The sequence below is a fragment of the Cydia splendana genome, chromosome 26 (genome assembly GCF_910591565.1).
Source record: "Cydia splendana chromosome 26, ilCydSple1.2, whole genome shotgun sequence".
Lineage (NCBI taxonomy): Eukaryota > Metazoa > Arthropoda > Insecta > Lepidoptera > Tortricidae > Cydia > Cydia splendana.
Genome location: NC_085985.1, coordinates 3,976,757 through 3,996,713, shown reverse-complemented (window position 1 = coordinate 3,996,713; position 19,957 = coordinate 3,976,757). Strand labels below are relative to the sequence as shown.

The window sequence follows — 19,957 nt, the reverse complement described above, 5'->3', positions numbered from 1 at the left end:
GGTATTTAAATAAAAGTAAACAAAATCTACCCTCAAAAGCCTCCTTAAGCCAGCCAGATGAAAACATTACATCATCAAATAATGTAGGTTAAAGTCAGGTCGTTCAGTGACGGATCCAGGCGGTTTTGTATTTGGTTGGTTAACCAATAAATTTTTAACTACCCGAAAATTTACAAATTATTTGTTTACTTTTATTTAGATACCTAAAGATACAGACTATAGATAAAAATACAAAAGTAAAAAAAATACATCAAGTCTTAGAGGTGAGGACTTCCTTGTACCAATACTACACTCGAGAGCAACGAAAATACATTGAGATAGAAATGCATATACTTAAACCGTGTTTTTATTGAATTCCGTTAGCCCCGAAGTTAAAGTTTTATGGTTAAGTAAATACGTTTAAGAAAACTAAATGGCATAGTTAATTGTCAAAACAGTTTTTTTAGGGCAAGTGTAGGTAGTAGGTAGGACACGCTCGTAACTGCCTTATAAAAAAAAAGATTATCTCCGAAATGGAGTTAATTAGAATACCGGTGTCTTTGAGAAAGTTACATGATTTATGCTCAGGAATGCATCCTTGAAAATAACGGAAATCAGTAATAGAGTATACATTAACAAACTCATGTAGTGTTTTGAGTAGAGATGCAACGGATAGTTGTGTGGCCGGATACCGGATACCGAATATCCGGTATCCGGCCGCCGAATATCCGTCAAGCGGAATTATACCTACATTTCGGTTTTTCAGGTGCGCATTCTGCAGGTCTGACCTGTTGCCTAGTGCACGTTCACGCGGACACATAATAGGTTCAAAATGAGTGCGCGTGTAAGTCAGTGGAATGTTTTAAAATAATAAACAAGTACGATTATCACCATGACTGTTTCTTAAATCCAAATTAGATTACTCCGAAATCAAGCAATGTTACTATCCGGTATCCGGCCGGATAGTAGTACACTATCCGGTATCCGGCCGGATATTAAAATCATGGCCGGATAGGCCGGATACCGGATTGTAACCGAATATCCGGTGCATCTCTAGTTTTGAGTAATGACGGCCCCAGTACAGTTTGATATGCGTCGGTACCAACTACAATTATCAACTCCTGTTATTAAGGTGCTTCCTAACAAAGTCGTCATGCTTAAGCAACTGTGTAAAGCTAGTATAAGAGTTAGCATTGCACTTGTGTCCGTTGCTAGGGGCAGTGGAGACCACTCCTCGGAGATACCAGCGCTGGACGTTGCGTTCCACCTCTGGGAATACAAGCCCGCCTCCGCTATCGCCCTTGCAGAGGGCCGTGCCTGTGAACATGGAAAAATTAAATTAAATTAAATAAGCCTTTAATCCATATAAGAGACACTTGTAAATACAGATTCGATATTTAGTTTGTGTGATGTACGTTGTTTATATTATAGAATGTCTCTTAGTGTGGTGTACCTGTCGGCATAGGCCTCTTCCAACTCTCTCCAATGCTGCCTGTCCATGGAAAAATACCCTGATATTATATTCATCGTTGTCTGAGCACCCACAACACAAGCCTTCTTGAGCTTACCATGGGACTTAGACAATTTGTGTAAGAATGTCTTTATAATATATAAAAAAAATGCTTTATTGCCACAACTATAAAAAAAAAAAGATATTACACGAGAGAAAATCAAAATACACTTCATTTCACAGAGATTAAACATACAAAACATGCACAAAAATTTGTATTTATTTGTATTTGTATTTATATTTATTTATTTATATTTTACTGCAAGATCACGTATGTTTGTTACGTCGTATGTTAAGGACAGCATTTCTGTCTTTGAGCATTATATATCACATTACAAGGGATGGGCGGTCATACCCGATAAATCGACATATCTATCTAATACCTTTAAACGAGCAATTCTTGGTCATTTATATATTTCGGGGATCTCGGAAACGGCTCTAACGATTTAGATGTAATTTGCTATATGGGGGTTTTCGGGGGCGATAATTCGATCTCTCTCTCGGAAAACGTGCATTTTTGAGTTTTTATATGTTTTCCGAGCAAAGCTCGGTCTCCCAGATATTTTTGTCAGTTAAATAAGAACTTTACGCACGTCACATATAGTTCTAATTTCAAAATAGTTGTTTACGATACAAGTGTGGAAAAGAGGAAATTCGAAACGAGTGGCGATACATTAAAACACGACCGAAGGGAGTGTTTTAAATCGACACGAGTTGCGAATTACCTATTCGCACGTGTATCGTACAACGTTTTACAGTAAATCCCTTTAAACTTTTGACATCGCACTAAAAGTGCTATTTTACGCACTAGTGCGGGAAAATAGGACCATATGTACTGTAAACCCATTTGCACGACTTATCGGGTTTTACCGCACACCCCTCAACAATATATTTACATCCTGCTACCCTAAGGTTGTCTGGAAGAGATCGCTTACAGCGATAAGACCGCCTGTTGCTGCCTTTATTTACATTGTAAATCTGTAATTTATTTTTTTCTTTTGTGGTACAATAAAGTGTATTTACTTAGGATCTCCCTACATATGTCGACGCGGAATCTGAAAAAGCCGATAGAAAAAACCTTTATGTCTGCGCAATAAGAGCGAAGAAGTCGTCATTCGGGTCGGCTCGTCGGCGCCTGCCAACGCGCCGACGCCTTTTTCGCTAACGCCGCCTAAAAACGGCGGAGTGGGTTAAATTTAGTGGGTAGGGCTAAATCCTCAAGAGAGGGAAAAGGAGCGGCGAGTCCCACACACCGTGCGTAAATGCATTCACACTCCATCAAAAAAAAGGCTTCAAAACAGCAGAAACTTCCCTGGATTTCACAGGAATAAAGCCTATGAGGTAAAGAGATAAACAAACCCACCAGACTTAGTGCCGGCGCATATTTTGTCGCTGGTGATGTAACTGCGGAAGTCGAAAGGCAGGTCCGCGATGCACTGCTCCACGTCCACGTACGGTAAGTTCGTCACCTTGAGAACTTGTGACGCGTTGCCGTCTTCAGAGGTCAGGCCCCAGCCGGCCACCTGAAATTAAAAAAAAAATACCTAAATCTGATAGAACAGGCCCATAGACAACATGCCAACCGCTAACGCTCCGTAGCGAACGAAACGCAACTGTCACTGTCACACTAATATAGTATATGTCTTGGCTAGGCCGCCTGGTTGATTAACATGGCTGTTGAAATATAAAAAGTTCCACCAGCGACGTAAAACTACAAGAAAACTAATACGGAAGTATTAAATTTGGTAAGTGAGAAGAGATCTCTGCTGAGAAAAATTGAAAACATAAGGGGAAACATGTTGGGCCACCTGATACGTCACGAGACTTACATAAAGTCTATAATTGAAGGCAGAATAGAAAAACAGAGAGGCAGGGTAAGTCCGAGACGTGCGTATTTGGAGCAGGCCAAAGAGAAAATCAACGTAGTGACGTATCAGGAGCTCAAAACAGTGGCAGAGAGAAGAACGGAATGGCAATTACTCCACCGACAAGAGCCAGGCAGAGTAACGGAGTTTTTAATGTAACTCCGTAAGCGCGATGTAGAACGAGCTAACGCCATCTGTTACAAACATGTGGCACAACGTCGCCAGTGACAGGAGACGCCACTGATCGCTCTGACCTACCTTGCCAATATTCCCAGGTCTAAGCTGGCGCTCATCGAACAGCACGCTGAAGTCGACGCAGACGGGACGGATGTAGTTGGCCAGCACGACTGGCGTCACCAGAATGATCAGCGCTATGTCATCTTGGAAGTTGCTGGCCGCACCAGAAAACCGGGGCGGCACCTTTATGTCGCTCACCTGCAAAAATAATTAGGAGGTGGTGAAAACGCCATTATATTTTAACTTGGGTACTATTTTGGGTTGAGTATTCAAGCGGCGGTGGCCGAGTAGATCTGACGTCCAACTTTCAATCCAGAGGTCATCGGTTCAAATCCTGGCTCGTACCAATGAGTTTTTCGGAACTTATGTACGAAATATCAGTTGATGTGTACCGCTAGCTTTTTGGTGAAGGAAAATACCGTGAGGAAACCTGCATACATCCGCGAAGAAATTCAAAGGTGTATGTGAAGTCCCCAACCCGCATTGGGCCAGCGTAGGGACTATAGCCCAAATCATTTCGCGCACAAAAGGAGGCCTGTGCCCAGCAGTGGGAAGTGGGCTGAATTATATTCATTTACTAGAATTACTCTATTTTGGGCTAGAATTAAGTGATTTAAGGTAAGGCCTAGATTTGGTGCTGGGACGTCAGTCTTCCGTGACCATAATTGGTGCAACCCAGCAGAAACGCCGGATGCGAGATATAAATAATGAATTTATACCGCGATAGACTCGTAAAAAATTTGTACAAAACGCGTAATAATGTTGTCGCGAATTTACGCGATTCCATATAAAAGGTGAGTGACAACCTTTAGCATGAGATTTTGACGTTGGTAACACTGTATAGACAATTTTGGCGGGAGAGAGAAAATAACTTGACATTCTAATTTGACAGAGAAAAGGAACGCGTTCCAAGCGACTTATTAGTTAGATAGAAGAAATTTAAGAAGAAGCTGTTATTGCTGTGTTTACAGATTACATATTGTAAGAGTATAGCCAGAAGATCACCCTGGTGAGTGTTTATATTAGTATGACGAGAGAAATACGTTGAGAGGTTATGTAAAAGTAAGAACTAAGTATGGTGGAACGGGAAGGTCTATTGGGGAAGGTGGTAGGACCTCCAGGGACCTGCGGGTCCCACAGAATAAGGTGAGAGTAGAGAAATCGTTGTGGCAATGGCTCTGATCACTTTAGAGAGGAATATACCACAGCGTGGCTCTCGATCAGAATCATGGTGCCATCAACGACTCTCACTGATTGCATTTAGTAAGTTTATGAAAGCTATGAACCTCTCAACGTGAGTCACTTAACTACTTGTCGCTTATTATGTACAATAGGAAAATCATGAAACTTGAATATGACAGGTTATATGTAATCATTCATTATAGGTACATAATATATTACAAGTGGCGACAAATGTTAATATCCAGAAAGGAAAATGAGGACTACGTTTGTATGAAAAGGCGATTTCACGCGGGTCTTCCGCTTTCGTGTTAATCCAAGACACTCACGTCGGATTTCTGGCCGCCCTCCTCAATATTCCACGGGCGGTACAGCTTGCCGACCCCCACCGCGAAGTACTTCGCTGGCAGCACGAGTTCCACGTCGTTCCAGAAGCAATGTGCCGCTGTTGGAAAAAGAGGTTTCGTTAGCCCCCATTCGCACGAGAGCTTTTTCAACGCGCGTTAAAAAAGCGCTTGAATCTGTCCGCACTCTAAATTCGATTCAACGACCAAGGCTTAAAGTCGAAATTCCATCAACGCTTGATAAAAAGCGCCACCGCTGTCATGTGAATAAATACACATGTATCCATTTGTGTCATTCAAACGCTTTTTCGCGTTGTAAAAGCGCCCGTGGGACCATTCCCACTAAGCCCCCATGCGCTTAGTCGTTGACATAAAACGTAGTTGTTATATTCTCTTTGATTGATATGACCGGTACTGACATTTTATTTGACTATCCATGACGTACGCACATTATAGCAATAACTATGTAAGTTTATAGTCTGTGCGGAAAGAGAAGAGCCGTGGAATGTATAGGGCCCAATACATTCCACGACTCTTCTCTTTCCGCACAGACTCTATTCTGCTTGTAGCAACACTATCTTAGGGCCAAATCATATATACGAGGGGCGTTCAATATATAATGAGAATGAGATGCAAACTCTTTAAATATTAGGAAAGTAAATACCGGCCGGTAAAGCTAATCTACCTAGCTGATTGCCATGAAAAAAGAAACTAACAGTTTTTTGTTTTAAAAAAAATACGGAGGTTTCTTTGCGATGCTATTGAGTACGTTAGCGAAAATGAAGAAAATTGAACTGCGCGCCGTTATCAAATACTTGTGTTTGAAAAAAATTTCTACGGACCAAGTCAATTTAGATTTACGGGACACTTTTAGGTCTAATGCTCCTCCGTATTCGACAGTCGCACGTTGGTGCGCCGAATTTAGACGTGGAAGAATATCGACCATGGATGACCCCCTCTCCGGACGCCCTACTACAGCAGTAACTGAAGAAATTGTAAAAAAGTCGAAAACTTAGTTTTGGCGGATCGTCGTGTCACGGTTCGTTTTATTGCTGAAAATGTAAAGATTTCAATGGGGAGCGTGCATAATATTTTACATGAACGCTTGGGTATGAAAACGGTATCAGCGCGTTGGGTACCCAGAATGCTTACTGACACGCAAAAACAAACTAGAGTCGAGACTTGTCAAGAAGCTTTGGATCTGATACAGCAAGACCGGGAACTTTTTTTGGCGCGATTTATGGACGAAACATGGCTCCATCATTACGACCCTTAAACGAAACTGCAGTCTATGACATGGAAAAGGCCATCATCTCCAACTCCGAAGAAATTCAAGGTGGGCCCATCTGCCGGTAAGGTCATGGGCTCTGTTTTTTGGGATGGTAAAGGGGTCGTAATGTTTGAGTATCTCGAGCATGAAGCCGCTATTACGGGCACTTTATATGCCAAACAAATAGCAACATTGCGCAATGAGATCCGTGAAAAACGGCGAGGTAAACTCTCGAAAATTTTGTTGTTCCATCAGGACAATGCACCGGCACACAAGTCCGCCGTTGCAATGGCTGCAATACGTAATGCTGGGTTCGATATCCTTAAGCATCCTCCGTGTTCACCAGACCTCGCCCCTAGTGATTTCTACCTATTTCCGAGATTGAAGGAATACCGAAGAGGCAAGAAATTTGAAGACGACGACGCGGTAGTCGCAGCAGTACAAGATTTTTTTAGTACTCAAGATGAAAACTTTTTTAGAAATGGAATTTTAAGTTTAGAAAAAAGATATACTAAGTGTATTATGCTAGAAGGTGACTATGTCGAAAAATAAACTAGTGGCTCTGTGAGCTGTAGACCTCGCGAGCAGAGCTTTAAATAACATGGTGCTAAGAGCTTTAAATATAGTAAATTAAAAAAAAACAATACGAAATTTATGTTTAAAAAAATACAAAAAGTTATAATATCACAGCATATAATTACCGGGGATCGAACCCAGACCCTCTGTGCAAACAGAAAAAGCGCACGTTTACAAACTGAGCCAAATAGTTCTTAGATGGGTTGACGAAATTTAGCTACTCCTTCTGAAATTAAAATTAGTTAAAATTAAATATCTCAATACCTCCGAAACCAGCGAAATAAATGTTCTGAATTTTTGGCCATTAAATCTACAAACATATCTCAAAAAGAAAACACTCGTATGGTACCGATACCACTATTTGTTTAGGCGCGAGCTATCACGACTCCGCCATTTTAAAAAAATTCCAAAAACCGGATTGACAAAAAAATTTTATTTAGTCATAGAATCTGGTCACAAAATTTCATGAGAATCGGTTAAGAATTGCGACCTGTAGAGGAGAACATCCGGACATACGAAAGCAAAATGCCCGAGTCAAAACGTAGACCTTCGCTTCGCTTCGGTCAAATAACATTTAATAAAAGTTGTATATAACATACTCATTCTCACTTTTTATTGAACGCCCCTCGACTACTCTTTAGGCCAAATACAGATGTGTAGTTCGTTTTTTAGCATTAGAAAAGAGGTAAACAATCTTGACGTGTTTTTTATTGAGTAACACTTTAAAAATAAGTGGCTAATATGTAACAATTATGAATCATATACGATTATTTACATTCTTTTGCTTTCATAAGTAATAGACGTAATAGTTACTGATTAAGGGTTCCGTACCTCAAAAGGAAAAAGAAGAAGAGAAGGTGTCGTTAGTCGTTGACATGACCGGTACTGACATTTCATTTGACTATCCATGACGTACGCACATCATCACTACACCTTATTAAACAACTAACGACCCGCCCAGGTTCGCACGGGTTAACAAATTATACACCTAAACCTTCCTCAAGAATCACTCTATTGATAGGTGAAAATCGCATGGAAATCCGTTCAGTAGTCCCCCGCTGCGTCTGTCAGCTTGTGTTGTTATGTTCGCGATAAACTCAAAAACTTCTGAACGGATTTTCATGCGGTTTTCATCTATCAGAGTGATTCTTAATTGCGGAAGGTTTAGGTGTATAATTTCAAGAGACGTTCGTACGTTTCCGTGAAAATACGATGGAAAATAACTATGCACTACATCTGTAGAATCTGCCAGGCTTTAATAAAGGATACTTGCCTGATATAATGACTGTAGTTGAAGCCAGGGATCCCCCGCAGATCTGCATGTAGGGCGTGAATCTCTTGTCATATATGCCGGCGTGCCACGGCAGTTCGCCACGCTCGGCGTTCACGCCGTTGATCACCAGCTGCTCGCCTTTCGGCGTCAGTGTTCCACATTCTGTAGTTTAAAGGCGGGATTAATACAATGTTTTGCTGAAGCAAAATGTTACCTCTTAAACGGTGCCTAAACATACTTATAGGGACCGTGCGCGTTGGAGGGTCTGCCATCTTGTGGCCTGAATCGGAAACATTTGTGACATGTACATTGCCAAAGCAAGTGCTACCTACCATCTACCGTTCTCGTCGGTACGTTTCCTTGTGCATAGTAGGTTCTGCCATCTTGTGGGTTACATTGGAAGCATAAACGACACATTTAGGCCTCGCGCCAAAAATCTGACGGCTCCTATGCTGCCCCCTATAGTTCATGCACGCCCCCTATACTGGGTTATTCGAAGTATAACCTGTGCCCAAACATACTTATAGTCTAACGCAGCTAAGGGGTCATCCATTAATTACATCACACGTTTAGGGGGAGGGAGGGGTCAAGAAAATGTGACATGTTGTGACAAGGGGGAGGGGGGAGTCATAAACTTTGTGACGTCACTTTAACTTTATCAGTAACCGAAAATGTATTTAAATTATTTTATACGCTAATTATCATTTAAATAACAAGGTTTTGAAACGATAATTGTTTTCATTCGTTTAATTTTATTTCTTAATCAGTTTTGGGTTATAAAATTACTAATATTTCTTTATTCAAAAATATTTTGATAAATTATTAAATAAATATTTGCCGATTTCGTTGAAGAAATGTGACGTCACACCAGGGGATAGGGGTTTGCCAAATGTGACCAAGTGTGACAAGGAGGGGGGGAGGGGTAAAAAAACCTAGAAATTCGTGTGACGTAATTAATGGATGACCCCTAAGAAGTCAATTTTGACAGTTATGTCTTAGCTTCGTATATATGACACCGTAAGATTGTGAACCCGTTAGTTTATAATCTAACGTAGGTTAGGTTAGGTTAGATTGTAATCTTCCTACCGTCTGTTTATAATTTAAAAAGAGAAGAGTCGTGGAATGTATCGATCGCAATACTTACAGGAGTTACAGGCACAATACACATGGGATCATTTTTAATGATTTTTAAGAGCTCATCAACATGCTCACTAGCGCCACTGGTAAATAATTGTGATTATTTAAATTTAACGATAGATATGGAAAAAAGGGGGCCGCTATGTACTGTATTTTGTATATAAGTACCTTATGAATACATTTTAATAGTTTTTACAGTACATATGCCTACTTTACCGCCCTAGGGCGGGATTAAGGACAATACGTGCCTATGTCATATGTATTGTAAAACGTTGTACAATACACGTGCAAAAAGGTAATTCGCAACTCGTGTCGATTTAAAACACTCCCTTCCGGTCGTGTTTCAATTTATCGCCACTCGTTGCGAGTTTCCTACTTTTCGCACTTGTATCGTAATGTACTACATTGCTGGATTCTACAATCTATGCGTCCAAAGTTAAAACGGGTGTTTTTGTTTTGAGTTCATAGATCGACGAATCCAGCAACATAAAAACTAGTTTGATGTATTCAAAAGGTATAATACTTAAATACAAAATACAGTAGGTAGGTACCCAGAGGCCCTATTTTTTAAAATATCTATCGTTAAATTTAAATAATTACAATTATTTAACAGTGGCGCTAGTGATCACGGTGATGGGCTCTTAAGCTCTGGTCAGACCTCTATGCAGGGTGATTTTGTTATGTCTGACCATACTCTGAGGGGTAGATATGTAGGTCATACTGAACAACTTTTACTATGAGACCAACCCCGAAATCGCGAAAAAAAAAATCAACTGTTTTTTAGAAAACATTGACTCTGATTCGCCGAAATGAGAAGACAATTTTTTTCTCGCGATTTCGTGAGGCTCAGAGTTTGGTCAGATATAATAAAATCATTCTGTATTTATCCTAGTTCGTTGTTCGTTCAAGTTATACCGAGGCCTTGCGGCTGTTATGTGACTTATGTCTGCATCTTTAGGGAGTCTTTAGGTATTTAAAAATAAAAGTCAACAAAATCTACCCTCAAATGGGTCCTTAAGCCAGTTGAGGGTAGATGAAAACATTACATGATCAAATAATGTAGGTTAAGGCAGGTCGTTCATTGACAGATCCAGCAGGTTTTGTATTTGGTTGGTTAACCAATAAATGTTATAACTACCCGAAAATTTAAAAATTGTTTACTTTATTTAAATAGGTACAGTCAACGGTAAAAATATGGGTGTAGACAACTTACTCAAAAATATGTCCCATAGTTCTTAATTCACTGACATAAGAGTTATGGGACATATTTTTGAAATGATTTGTACACCCATATTTTTACCGTTGACTGTAATTAAAGATACTGACTATATCGCACCTACCATGGTATAATAATATACTCCGCCTGGTACTCCATTCCCGTCTTTTCTAGGTCACCTAACTGACACGGGCCTACGTCATCATGCGACAGCGCTATATGATAATATGCGATAGCGCTATATATAGCGGCCATGTTGTTGTGACGTAGGCCCGTGTCACTCTGGGAATGGAAGACCATGTTTTATTAGACTATGGCACCTACGATGTGACAGAGTTGTGAAGGTATATGTAAAATGTCTACTATAATAACAATTCGTGCGAATGGCGAGGCTAATGACAAGGCAAATATGACGAGGTCATTTTTAGGGTTCCGTACCCAAAGGGTAAAACGGGACCCTATTACTAAGACTTCGCTGTCCGTCCGTCCGTCCGTCCGTCCGTCCGTCCGTCCGTCCGTCCGTCCGTCCGTCCGTCCGTCCGTCCGTCCGTCCGTCCGTCCGTCTGTCACCAGGCTGTATCTCACGAACCGTGATAGCTAGACAGTTGAAATTTTCACAGATGATGTATTTCTGTTGCCGCTATAACAACAAATACTAAAAACAGAATAAAATAAAGATTTAAATGGGGCTCCCATACAACAAACGTGATTTTTGACCAAAGTTAAGCAACGTCGGGAGTGGTCAGTATTTGGATGGGTGACCGTTTTTTTGTTTTGCCGTGTTGCTTTTTTTTTTTTTTTTTTTTGCATTATGGTACGGAACCCTCCGACTCGCACTTGCCCGGTTTTTTCTATTCATATACTTATGTTCAATTTGCATCGTCATTCGTCTCGAGTATCAACACACAATATTTTGTTAGCGTTTATAAAAATAATGTTTTCAACGACTATATAAACATAGTCTTGACTTTGGCGATCACTTGATGAGATTTGTAATTTTATTATAGGTATTTAATATCAATAATTTAGATGTGACTAAATTATTTATGTATTGTTGCTAAAATTAAATAAATATGTAAATAGATAAGGATGTTAAAAGGATGGATCAGGGTAAATTAAACCAAGTACTCGTGCATAAAAAGTTTTATTAAAAAGTATAAAATCCATCCTATTAACAAAAGTCATAAAAATAAGTACATATTAATATTATAGTTAGGTTACATGTGTGACACTGGTGTTGGAAATGTGTAAAATAAGTTAAAAAATATATAATATATAAACCGGATTTTATGGTTTAATAGAAAAAGGTGTCAGTGCAAATTCACTCGCAAGTTTAAAAAAAGTGCGATTGAATTTGCACTCAAACCTTTTTCTATTATACCATAAAATCCGGTTTTCAGTCCAATTATTTATTATTAATTCGAATTTCTTCGTTCAGATGTGACTGTTAAAGTTAGACCAAGAAAAGTTTGCAGCTATATTGGGGTAAATTTTCAAATAGGCATTTTTTGCTGTCCCACGGCTAAAACTCGAAGTCCATAGGACTAAAATACTGGAAATGAATATATTTTAATTCAGTGTATTATAAGCTTTAAGAATAGTGTACAACTCTACCTTAAATATTATTTGTTTCTGAAATAATCACATTTGAAGTTCCAAAAACGGCGAAATCTGCCGTTTTTCGCGTGTCCCAGTGGCAGCATAGCCCAATAAAAAAAATCATAACTTTGGATGTAGGTAACGTATTATTAATAACTTTGTATTTTCATAAAGAGCATTTTCTAGAGAATTGATTTAATCATTTCGATAAATTAATACGTTATTTAATAAAACAAGGGAAACCTTTTTGTCGTTGTCCCGCGCGGCACTTGTTTTGTCATGACTTAAAGGTACCCCCCAAAATCTTTTTTGTCTATTACATAACGGTTAGATTAAATTTACGACGCAATAGTGTGGTTAGTTGGGCGTCGATTACCACCGAGTGCATGGACGCGGAAACAGTTTAATTTATATAAAAAACAGGTAATAATCTCTTTCGATATATTTTGGTACGACTACAATGACATTTGTATGGACGCTTAATATGTTGGTACACAGTCGAAATAAAAATGTGTATTTTATAATAATAGTTGCAAATATAGTGTTAAAATATATAGTAAGATAAATAAGTGAATCGGTTGTATTCTGTAGGAAATTTTGTTAAAAAATATGATTGGCGACATTTGTATGACGACATTTATACGGCTATTTTAACCGTACAAATGTCGATTGTGGCATATAAATGTCGACATAGTGCCATACAAATGTCGAAAAGGTGCCATACAAGTGTCGTCAGGGTCTTACAAATGCCATAAAAATAATAAATAGTGCTATAAAAACTTTGATACTGCCATATAATGTCGAAAAATGCCATATACATGTTAAAAGCACCTTACAAATGCCTAAATAGTGCCATACAAATGTCGATATTTAAACGTCCATATCTTGGTAACTATAAAAAGTAGAGTGGTGCCTCCTACAGTATATTTTTTGTTGTTAAGAACCCTTCCTAAAACGATGATAATAAATCAGATTTTCCGAAAATAAAAAATTACCATACAAATGTCGAAAAAACACCCTCTTCAAAAATTGACCCATTGATAGCTCACGCAGTGCAACGTGTTATTTACACACCGTCATAGTTTCATAGAAGTTTGACGTTTAAAATGACACTTGCACTACGTGGGCTATCAAAATCGCTGCAGACTTTTCACGGTCTGACTCTATTCGAATGCCGTTGTTCGATGGCAAAACATGTTAAAAAAAAAAGGTTTTAAGTATAAACCTTAATTACATAATGAACTTGTGAACCATAATATAGTTCTTTGTAATATTGAACTATATTAGTTTAATGGTTTTACGAGACCCAAAACCTATGAACATTAACATAAGCCCAGCGAAATGCTATACATGGAAGTATTCTGTCCGCTCAATTATGACCCAACGCAAACTACCCCGCGATAGGCGGTACTTACAAACTGCTCGATTGGCAATCTCAGTACCACCGAGATGACAGTCAGTGACAAATGGCTAAATTGATTTATAAAAACAACGTTTTTTTTGTAATTAAAAATATATTCATGTGTCGTGAAGTGGTGCAGAAGTTATTTTAGTTCATACCAAGGACAGTGGAATCACTTTTCACTTGTAGTAAACAGATAACTTCAGTAGAATTTGGAAAAAACATGACGATTTGTTTTCAATACTACCGTGCTAAGCTAAAACGTAACAACTGCATACGACTTTCATAACAACATACGACTTTTTAAATTGCGAGGATAATAGGGATGGTGTTATGCTAAATGAAGTAGACTATTTTATTAACTTGTGTTTGGTTTAGGTATGTTCTATATAATTATAAATGTAGTAATAAATTCCTTCTTACAGATTTGTATTTTCCTTTTTTATTTCATGAGATGGAGCTATAAAAATACTACCTAGTTATTTCAAATTAATAATCAAATTTGGTATTGTCATTTTACATTACTTTCCATTCACATTCCCACAAGATGCTATTCGCAGAGAACTATGGAAAAAAGCTGTCCAATTAGAGAGACATGAAATTCAGTGGATGCCTGGCAAGATATCTAGAATATGTGAGATAATCATACCCGGTCTCCTATATGTAGATACATTTTTCCTATCATGCTTTCACTGAATTAATTTAACAAATACACACATTATCTGAAAATGTTGATCATTTGAATCCACCCTCTACTGTCACATATATGTAGGTTCTCTCTCAAGCCATTTCCGTCAGTAGAAAAGAGCGGCAAACTCACATTATAGACGGGTCTAACGCGAATTATATTCAATTACCTTGATTTACCGACGTAAATCAGTTTCGTTTCGTATAATGTGAGTTAATATGTGTTCAAAACGCGAAAGTTTAAAATATTATAAGAGCGGCAAATTTAGAAAATGTAAGCGCGCGAACGGCTGTGGTCCTATACAAAATTTTAATTTTGCACCTTTTTCTACTGACAAACTTGCTTGACCGGCTATATACATATAAAATATTCTGAACTGAAAGTGGGGATTTATTGTGACTCTGCCTGTTCAAATATTTTTGACCCGATTCGTGTACCCATGTAAATTTTGCAGACTGTATAGCCAGTCCGATTTCTAAGATCAAGTTCGCCATACATTTACTATGGCGTACTTGATCTTAGAAAAACGGACAGACTATACCTGAACGTGACTTCGCACTGCCATGCAGATTGATAATAAAATATACAAAATACTTATTATAGCGGAATACATTTATACAACAATGATATCTTTACTTATGTTGAGTTAGTCTGTCATGTCATAACAACATTTTAACTAGTTATCTTTTAATCTGCATTAAATTATTATACGTGAATTATTTGACTGGTTCTTCACTGTATGGCATAAACCTATCCCTGTCCAAGTCATATTCTAATCAAATATGAACCGCGAAATCTCAGCGGCCAGTACGTACAGCAAGAAGGTTATTAGCGGATTAATGTCGCTGATTGGTAGTTATTGACATTATATGCATTTCATCTACACTTAGCTATGTACCATTAGTGTAATAAAGATGACTCTTATTTTGTTTACCAGCTTTGATTACAGGCTCTGTAAACGCGTCGTCTTATTTGAATGTAGGCGTAATTGTGTATGTGTGCTAATTTGGCCCGAGAATTTGAACGGTAATGTTCCTAAAGGCGGTATCCATGGTTATATATGATCGCAGCATAAGCCACATAAGGTAAGGTGGGGTAAGACGAACATAGTTTATTTTGCTCTGGGCAAGACAAAGAGTATGAGGATTCCATTTAAGTGTTTGTCTTGCCCCGGTGATAGTCTTACTCCACCTCACCTTAGGTAATTATTAGAGTATACATAGTCTAAAAGACCAACTGCCTTATGATATTAGCCTTGTACCTAATCTTATTTAATCCTAATGTAAGTACGAACAATATGTGTAGAGTATTTAAAAAATAAATTCGCAATTGTATCATTAAGTTTTAGGAACAAAGTGAAAAATAAAAATAAAGCTAGAAATGAAAATAAGTAATACCCAATATCTTTGGTAGGTACTTAAGCACTGTATACAGTACAAGTTGTTCTATCAAAAATTTTATAGACTTTTATCATGGGGATATTCCGACATGCTAAAGTGACACATCCATACGAGATGTCTACTTGTTTGACAAGTCTGGACAAATGGATAGTCAGCAGTCAAATTTTGAATTGATCACTAGCTCTTGTCAAACATTTCCATACTTACATGTGCATTTATATGCCTATACAGTACCTAATCTTTTGGTGATCCCTGTGAAATTCCTAAAGCATAGATACTTTAATAATTAAAGCATAAATTAACATATAAATACAAAAACCTATTACCTAACATCTATATAAATCTACTAGGAATTAAAATTAGGGTCCACTATAAATTGTACTATTGTTACCTACATACGAATATATTACTGACACGAATCTTATTGATTGTCAACCTCTTTGATATGATTATCGTTATCGTAATAGCTATTCTTTATATCAGCAAATCTCTGTAATAATGTTTCATTGTCTACATTATCCCCATCATCACTATTTCTCCACAGATCCTGATCTATATCATAATCATCATCAACTGGAGGCGTAGTCACACCAGGAAATATCACTTTACTTTCTTTTCCAGCGCCTACACCAGGAACTATTACTTTACTTTCATTTCCAGTAACTACACCAGGAACTATTACTTTACTCCCATTACCAGGAACATCAACAGCTAGCAAAGTATTTACAGTATTAGATGTATTAAATACTGATACAGTATATTTAGGACCACTTACATGTATGACAAGATGACCGTTAACATATACAGAGACGTTAGTGTTAAGTGTAACGTTGGTTAAAGTACCTGGTTCGCACGTAGCCACGTGGTCCCAGGATCCGTCAATGCAGTACATGTAGCTGAGGACGCCATTGTGGTAATAGTTGTCGTTGCACCGGGGGTGGACCTCGGTGCCGCTTGGCTCATATTCGTTGCATATTCTGTCGCCACTCAGGATGTTGGAGTCGGTTACTTTGCAGGAGTAGGTGACGCTGGGATGTTGAGTAAGCTTGCAGAAGCCTTGGAAAAGGAGAAATATTTATTATTAACACAGGGTGAACCATAATATTGTTACCGTCGTGTTTCGTACAGATTTTGACACTTTTCCCAAAAAATCTTTCATATTTGAAAGCATTTTAATCTGTTATGGCAAAACATCATTTTTTAGTACTCCCGACTATCAGTATTTAAGTGCCAGTTGCACCATTCACACTTGACAGACTGATCAACGTCACTCGGCGCGCCGCGGCGGTTTACTATGAAACTTTCCATACAATAAAACTTAGCGGACTCTTTAACGATGACAAATAGTTTGGTGCAACCGACCCTTAGAGCTCGTTCCCACTATGTCGGATGTCGTGGCGATTTTTAATCGTGTGTCGTTGCCGCTGTTCTCACTATGTCGGATGTCGGATCCGGATTTCAATCGGGTGTCGGCGGTACTGTTCCCACTAGTCGTCTGTCGTGCACGATCGCAGCTGGCGTGTATTTTTCGAGTGGGTAGCGAGGCTTAGTACAAGATGAACGTCGACGAAATGTTTGTGGTTTTGTATTATTTGCGAAAGAAACGATTAGAGGCAGTTAAAAAAAGGAGATGTCTTTCTTTTTCATCTAACTTCTCAAAATCTGGTACGAGCAAGGAACAAATTTCTCGCCAAGCAGCCAACTTCAAATGCTTATTTTTATATTCTTCTATAGTCTTGTCCCAAATAATACCTCTTTCCTGAACAAGTGCGATCAAATCTTCAGAATTTATATTAAGTACAGCCATTATTACAATTTTGCAGCATAAAAACACAATACTCTCCTTCCGCGCCAAAATATGTTTGCGCAATGCGAGCGATCGCAACGACGCGGCAGCGACGCGCGGGTGTGTGAGGGCGTGCCGCGCGGGCGGCGCGGGCGAAATCGTTCCGACATCCGACAAAATGTGAACAGCGCTATATTCACTCGTACGCGAGCGAGACACGACACGATTTTTTTCCGGGCTGGGAGGGCTGGCAAAACGCACGACATTTTATGTCGTATCCGACACAAAATCGTTGTCGGACGAGTGTGAACAGCTTCATATAAAATGTTCTGCCAGTGGAACGTACGATTAAAAATCGCCACGACATCCGACATAGTGGGAACGAGCTCTTAAAGCTTTGAATTTCATTGGTTAACTTGGTAGTAAATATCCCCAATAGCAATAGGCGAAGTATTTTTTTCTAGCCGTGGCTGTCGTTGGCAAATATCTAACTATGTATAAGGATTTCCCTGTATGGGCCGATATAGGGGTTGCACGTGGATCGGGGCACACAGTTATAGTCGTTCGATTTGTAGCTGGCCCAGAACGGCGTATCCTTTGTCTATTGTTAAGTAAAACCGCACGTGCTACTACCTGCATAAAAAATGGTTCAGTCACTTTAACCGGTTATTGAATTACAACTCCTATGGAAATTGCAATAAGATTCGAAATGAACAAATGGAAAAATTATTTACGATTAGTTGTGTGGTCCCTTTACGGTTACTGAGTGCCGGCGAGTCGAACGCTACATAATCAGTCTATAGCATGTCTATAGTCTGTTTCTTTTGGTATTTAAATAAAAGTCAACAAAATCTACCCTCAAATGGGTCCTTAAGCCAGTTGAGGGTAGATGAAAACATTACACGATCAAAGAATGTAGGTTAAAATCAGGTCGTTCAGTGACAGATCCAGGCTGTTTTGTATTTGGTTGGTTAACCAATAAATGTTATAACTACCCGAAAATGTACAAATTATTTGTTTACTTTTATTTAAATACCTAAAGATACAGACTAATATAAAATGTGTCATCGAGATGCGTAACAAAGGCGCGTCGGAGAGCGCACCTACACTGGTTTTTTTAGCATTGGATTAGCCCGCGCTCAGGTGCCAATTAGAATTATACGACCCTTTCTTTACAGATAGTGGCACGTGCGGTTTTATACATTAGGCCCGCGAATTTGATAATTCCACACACTCCGACCCGTGAAAGGAAGTGGCCGGCCCTCGTGGCCGGAGTCAGTTTGGAGGCCTCTGTTAGCTTGGAGCTGTATATGAATGAATGAATGAAAGAATGAATGAATGAATGATGCTTACGTTTGCATTCCGGTACGGGAGCGTACCACTGTCCGTTGGCGCAGTGGGACTGCGCCGGGCCGTCGGGGCGGTAGGGCGGCTCGCACGCCACGCTCAGCGTCACGGAGTCCAGCACGAGCCCCGGGCGCGCCGCCCGCCCCGCCACAGTGTACGTGCCGTGCTCAGGGTACTCGGGCAACACACATTTGGATGCCCTATGAAAAAAAACAGTTTTAATATTTACAAACATGTCTTAAGCCACAAAAAGTCTGCAGTGATTTTGATAGCCCTCGCAGTGCCAGTGTTATTTATACGTCATAATTTCATAGAAGTTTGACATTTAAAATAATACATCGACTGCGTGGGCTATCAAATCCGCCGCAGACTTTTATTGATAAGTAAGATGAACTGCTGCTGCCCAGGCAAACAATTTCCAGACAACCCAAATTCACAAAGGAGTTGGGATAATGTTTACTGTGATTTAACTTACAATACTCTCCTAAACAACTGTACAGGTCCAGACCGCGCGAGGCTTTTGGCGGTCGGAGCCCGGGAAGCCGGTTACTGGCTACATGCCCATCCTTCGCCCAATACTGGTACTTTCTTGGATCCGGCCTCCCTTAGACTGGCGACTGGTTTGCGACTCGGGGTTTCGGTGTGTACGCCACACATATGCTCTTGTGGCACGGACGTGGACCGACTGGGACACCACGGATTATCTTGTCAAAAAAGTGCAGGCCGTTTTTCGAGACATGCGTCGCTTAATGACATAGTCCGTCGGTCTCTTGCCACCATCAATGTGCCTGCTCTTCTTGAGCCGACTGGCATTATCAGAGATGATGGCAAGAGGCCCGATGGAGTGTCCTTAGTTCCTTGGAGCTTGGGACGGATGTTGGTGTGGGATGCTACCTGCGTAGACACACTGGCACCGTCCCACCTCCAACGGACTACTGTAAAAGCGGGCGGAGCGGCGGAAAGCGCCGAAATTCTAAAACGTAACAAATATAAGAGCCTCGGTAGAGAGTACCATTTTGTACCATTTGGTGTTGAAACTCTAGGTCCATGGGGTCCCAGCGCGCATAAGTTGTTCGCAGAAATCGCGAAACGTCTGGTTGACGTAACTGGTGACCGAAAAGCTGGCGGCTACCTCGCACAACGTATCAG

General features: G+C 39.6%; 1 protein-coding gene across 1 annotated transcript in view; it reads right to left on the bottom strand.

Moving 5' to 3' along the window:
• Nucleotides 1-1,041: 1,041 nt before the first annotated feature.
• The window catches only part of LOC134803440 (modular serine protease-like), a 30,990-nt gene continuing 12,074 nt past the window's right edge, over nucleotides 1,042-19,957 (bottom strand). Inside the window, exons 9-15 of the mRNA XM_063776258.1 lie at nucleotides 18,815-19,008; nucleotides 16,519-16,731; nucleotides 8,234-8,395; nucleotides 5,100-5,215; nucleotides 3,613-3,789; nucleotides 2,853-3,012; nucleotides 1,042-1,296 (exon numbers count right to left, since the gene is read on the bottom strand). Of these exons, the coding sequence (XP_063632328.1) occupies nucleotides 1,094-1,296; nucleotides 2,853-3,012; nucleotides 3,613-3,789; nucleotides 5,100-5,215; nucleotides 8,234-8,395; nucleotides 16,519-16,731; nucleotides 18,815-19,008 (1,225 nt within the window). The 3' untranslated portion in view covers nucleotides 1,042-1,093. The remainder of the gene's footprint in view (nucleotides 1,297-2,852; nucleotides 3,013-3,612; nucleotides 3,790-5,099; nucleotides 5,216-8,233; nucleotides 8,396-16,518; nucleotides 16,732-18,814; nucleotides 19,009-19,957) is intronic.